The sequence below is a fragment of the Arachis hypogaea genome, chromosome 12 (genome assembly GCF_003086295.3).
Source record: "Arachis hypogaea cultivar Tifrunner chromosome 12, arahy.Tifrunner.gnm2.J5K5, whole genome shotgun sequence".
Lineage (NCBI taxonomy): Eukaryota > Viridiplantae > Streptophyta > Magnoliopsida > Fabales > Fabaceae > Arachis > Arachis hypogaea.
Genome location: NC_092047.1, coordinates 97491733 through 97496505, shown reverse-complemented (window position 1 = coordinate 97496505; position 4773 = coordinate 97491733). Strand labels below are relative to the sequence as shown.

Sequence of the window (4773 nt, the reverse complement as noted above, 5' to 3'; positions counted from 1 at the left end):
GACATATAATTATTAGACAATAAATTACAAAAAAAATATTAATAGAAATATTAAATTTGATACTAAAATAAAAATATAAATAATAAACAAAAATTTAAAATTTAAAATTAAAATATTTAACATAAAAAAAAACCTTTAGTAAAAAAAAGACTCAAACACTTAATGTTATAATAAATTAAATCAAATAATATATGTTTAAATTAGTTAAATTAAATAATTAATATAATAAATTAATTATAGTTGTTTGGCTCAATAAAAATAAATTAAATAAATAAAAATATCTTATGCATCTATCATACAAAAATTATAACACTTCTAAAAAGTATTAATAAAAAAACATAAGCCAAAAAATTAATATAAATTAAAATAAAATTAATTTATTTATTTTAATCAAATTAAATAATTAATGTACTTGATTAATTATAGTTAATATAAAAAATAAAATATTAAATAATTTAATATTTATTTTAATCAAATTAATTAATTAATATATTTAAAAAAATAAAATAAAATAAGCTAACAAAATGACGTAATCTCTCGATCCTTATCTAAAAGTCTTGAATTGGAGTCTCACTCATAACTCTAAGTTAAATAAATAAATAAATAAAAGATATCTTCAAAAATGTATCATGCATTGACTATCATTAATTCATTATCAAATATGTCATGGGAAGAGTCATACTAGTTATTACTTATTACTACTAAAATTTAAAACGGCCACATTACTATTTAAGACTCTAATCTCTAGTCTCTATCCTTTATCCAATCACTATTTGACGTGTGCGCTAACATCATCTTCTCACTTTTCTAACTCCTAAGGTTCCAAGTTCCTTCTGTATAAACTATAAACAGACTAATAACTAAACACCAAAGCGATTACGCAAGTGATCGTTGAAGAGAATTAATTAATTAATTAAAGAAATTATGGCGGAGGAAATTAGATTCTTCGAGCTGAACACAGGTGCCAAGATACCTTCTGTTGGATTAGGAACTTTTCAGGCTGAAAATCCTGGAGCCTTGGCCAAAGCAGTTACCACCGCTATCAAGGTACACTCACATTTATTTTTCTATTTTTATAAGTAGAAGAGCTAACCCTAGAGGTGGATGATTATTAATTTATGATTATAATTTTTGTGTTTGACATGTCAGGTTGGATACAGACATATCGATTGTGCTTCATCTTACGGCAATCAAGCAGAGGTAATAATCATTAGTTTACTGAATGATTATGAATTTATGATCTTACCTCTTACTTGCATATGTTCTGTTATTTATAGATTTTTGACTTATTCTTAATTTTTGGTTTACATGAAAATTTGCTTATGTTAGCTGGCGAATTTGTTTATCTTTGATAAAGTGAAGTGCTCCATGTGTTTGTTAATGTTTGCTAGTAAACTTTTTGCTTTGAAGATAAAAATAAAATAAAATTGGAATCTTGGTCTCTGTAGATTGGTTCTGCTCTCAAGAAGCTTTTTGATGAAGGTGTTGTAAAGCGTGAAGAAGTATGGATCACCTCAAAACTATGGTATGTATTCTTCTGAGAATGCTGTGATATTTCTCAATGTTAGAGACATTTGGTTACTTAGTAATGTTCACTTGGTTTCTTGACTATAAACCCAGGTGCACAGATCATGATCCTGAAGATGTACCAAAAGCATTAGATAAAACGTTACAAGAGTTGCAACTTGACTATGTAGATCTCTATCTGGTATGTGTTATCTTTTATAGACTTGGAAGATTAGGCACTACTTATTGTTTTTTCAAAAGAAATTGTTTTAGTTATGCTGCTTGGTACATGAGAAATTCTTGGAACATTATGGAGCATACATATATGCCTAAGATGTTCTATGCTACACAACCAAAAAGGTTTCGACTAGAACCCTTTTATAGAAATCATAGTGGTTATTGAATACTTAGTACCATTCTTACAAGAAAATATTACAAAATAGTAGCTTACAGAAGCTCTTACAAGAAAATATTAATTTGCTTAATCGATTTCGTTTTGTTAATTGAATTGATTGGTTATGCATAGATTCACTGGCCAGTCAAAATGAAAAAGGGATCAGTTGGAATCAAGCCTGAATATCTTACGATACCAAACATCCCCAATACATGGAGAGCGATGGAGGCGATGTACGACTCTGGCAAGGCTAGAGCTATCGGGGTGAGTAATTTCTCTTCAAAGAAGCTTCAAGATCTGTTGGATATAGCGCGTGTTCCTCCTGCAGTTAATCAAGTGGAGTTGCATCCGCAATGGCAGCAGCCAAAGTTGCATGAATTCTGTAAATCCAAAGGAATTCACCTATCTGTAAGCAAAACATCCAGTGACCTATTTCAAAATCTAGATGATTCAATAAATGAATTATTGTTTTTTTTTTTTTTATTTGGGAAACATAAAGAAGTTATCCAGAGCTAGTTGAAGATAAATTTGATGCAGCTTCTAATGGGTGTACATATGAACCATTCTGAATTTCTGAATTTCCTTCTCCAGGGATATTCTCCACTAGGTTCTCAATTTAACGGTCACAAGAATAACCTCCTTAAGAATCCTGTGCTTAATGTGGTTGCGGATAAGTTAGGGAAGACACCGGCACAAGTGGCCCTCAGGTGGGGTCTGCAAGCAGGGCATAGTGTACTGCCAAAGAGTGCTAACGACGAGAGGATCAAGAGCAACTTTGATGTCTTTGACTGGTCTATCCCTGACGATCTAATGGCCAAGTTTTCTGAAATTAAGCAGGCAAGTGATAAATTTAATCTACTTTTTTCATAGCTACTTTGGGTTTGGTTCGTTCAACTAGTCCAAGAGTCTTCCATAATTCTTTGGCCACTAACCCTGCAATTTGTTATCATCTAGAGGAAGGTTAACACATTATGTAATAAGATTACTGTTATTTCATATTACCAACCAGAAATGTTGCCATCTTCTAAATTATGGGTAAAGTTATAATGACTTGTTTGGAAGACTACCAATTAGGTTCTACATGGTTAATGTAGATTACCTCTTAGAAGGTAATATGGATTACGTAAAGGTAATGCTACGGTGAAGAGTGAAGTTTTAGTGAATAATGAAGGTTGCTTATGCACATGTTTCTTTATAAATTTAGTAAAAATCTTCCTTCTTTATCTAATTCTAATTTTCACCAAAGAAATTTCCTTACAGTAATATTCAACAAAAGAAAACGGTAATGTATTGACCACTTCAAAGTTTTCTTGGTGAATCTTTTCTTACACTTCTTATCCTATAATATTTAGGCAATTTATTCTTCCTGCTACTCTCAAAAAAAATCTAATAGTTTTTGAGTTTCTCCTGGCACTTATTTTTCTTCTAGCATTTTTGTTGACGCCATAATTCATTTTTTATGCCTGGCACAACAATAAGTATGTTTGTCAGAATGTAAATAATAATAATAAAATAAATAAAGATAAAACGAAGCTTCTTTTAAATAACACTGGTATTTAACTCATGCAGGAGAGGGTTATTGATGGTACTGGATTATTTGTGCATGAAACTTATGGTGCATATAAGACTCCTGCAGAACTCTGGGATGGAGAATAGAGGGGTTTGCAGCATCAAGATGGCAATGGTGATAGTACAAAAGTTATTGTGGAAAATTATTTTCTTCGCCATGTGATATTCTATGCCACACTGTATTATATGTTGGTCTATGCTTGAACATAGGTGTTGTCATTGCCATGGTTTCTCAAGGAAAATAATTTTTAATAAAATAAATGATTGTTGTATTTTAAATTCTGTTAAACTTATTCAAAGAACTAAAATGTATGAATGAGAGAAGAGGTGATTTGAGGAACTCTAATATCCTTATTAGCCAGGAGTTAGAAATTAGATTTAGTTAAAGTTAGTTCATGGGTTAGTAACTCTTAGAAGGCATACAGCCATACATCTTAATTTCTTTTTATCTTTAAATATAGTTGTGAACATAATTCTTTAAAAAAGTCGTTGATATAACGTTTTTTTTTTCTTGAGAAAAGATGAAAGATTGAAGTGGCGTATTGTACCCTCCCCACAACAAATTCAGTAGTAATTGTTTTGTGGCAGTTACTAGAAGTTAGTATCAAACTACCGTTAGCGTTTTCCAAATATTTCACCACAAAAATCATTCTAAGTGCTCAGTAGAACTGCAAACTATTACAAACCATATGATCGGAGCAGGGACGGATCCACTAATGTGGGTGTGGGGATAAGCATCTTTATTACAATTTGAAATTTTATTGAGTAGTATATAATAATAATATTTATTTGCTCCTACTAAATTATTAAATTTAATTTCACAATAATTTTTTATTCAATTTTTGACACTTGATAACCAATTTGAGAATTTTATATTAGATGTTTATTATAATAATCAATTTTCAAATTTAAATAAGATTAGTGTTCTTTCTTAGAAATCAACTTGAAAGAATATTATCTATCCATTTGTGTTTCTTCTTTTAAAATTAGCTTTAGTTTTTTTCATAATAACTATACTAATTGAATTGAATGAACTTTTTCAACTATGAATATCATCAAGAGCTAATTGTATAAAGTTGAGTGTAATGATATATAAAAAAAAAGACATTTTAATTATATTGTCAAGGTTTTAGAATATGAAATATAAAAAATTAAATTTTAAATTACATGTTATTATTTAAATTACTATTTTAGTATTTTAATTTGTAATTAGATATTTTAAAACCTAATCATATTTTACAATAACAAAATATAATTATAACAACAATTATGCTACGTATACATAAAATAATCACTTATACAGA

At 29.2% G+C, this 4773-nt stretch overlaps 1 protein-coding gene across 1 annotated transcript; it reads left to right on the top strand.

Moving 5' to 3' along the window:
- Positions 1 to 715: 715 nt before the first annotated feature.
- Positions 716 to 3809, top strand: LOC112727802 (NADPH-dependent aldo-keto reductase, chloroplastic). Its single transcript, XM_025777701.3, has 7 exons — positions 716 to 1047; positions 1150 to 1200; positions 1449 to 1525; positions 1621 to 1708; positions 2033 to 2308; positions 2492 to 2737; positions 3470 to 3809. Exons 1-7 carry the CDS (start codon positions 925 to 927, stop codon positions 3554 to 3556), a joined length of 948 nt encoding a protein of 315 aa, XP_025633486.1. The 5' UTR covers positions 716 to 924; the 3' UTR covers positions 3557 to 3809.
- Positions 3810 to 4773: the final 964 nt, after the last annotated feature.

What these genes read in the sequence shown, in the direction of transcription:
- LOC112727802 (XM_025777701.3), top strand. Translation starts at nt 925, where the DNA reads ATGGCGGAGGAAATTAGATTCTTCGAGCTGAACACAGGTGCCAAGATA. An exon ending in CAGTTACCACCGCTATCAAG is followed by an intron (nt 1,048 to 1,149) that starts GTACACTCACAT and finishes TTGACATGTCAG; the next exon opens with GTTGGATACAGACATATCGA. An exon ending in CCAAAGGAATTCACCTATCT is followed by an intron (nt 2,309 to 2,491) that starts GTAAGCAAAACA and finishes TTCCTTCTCCAG; the next exon opens with GGATATTCTCCACTAGGTTC.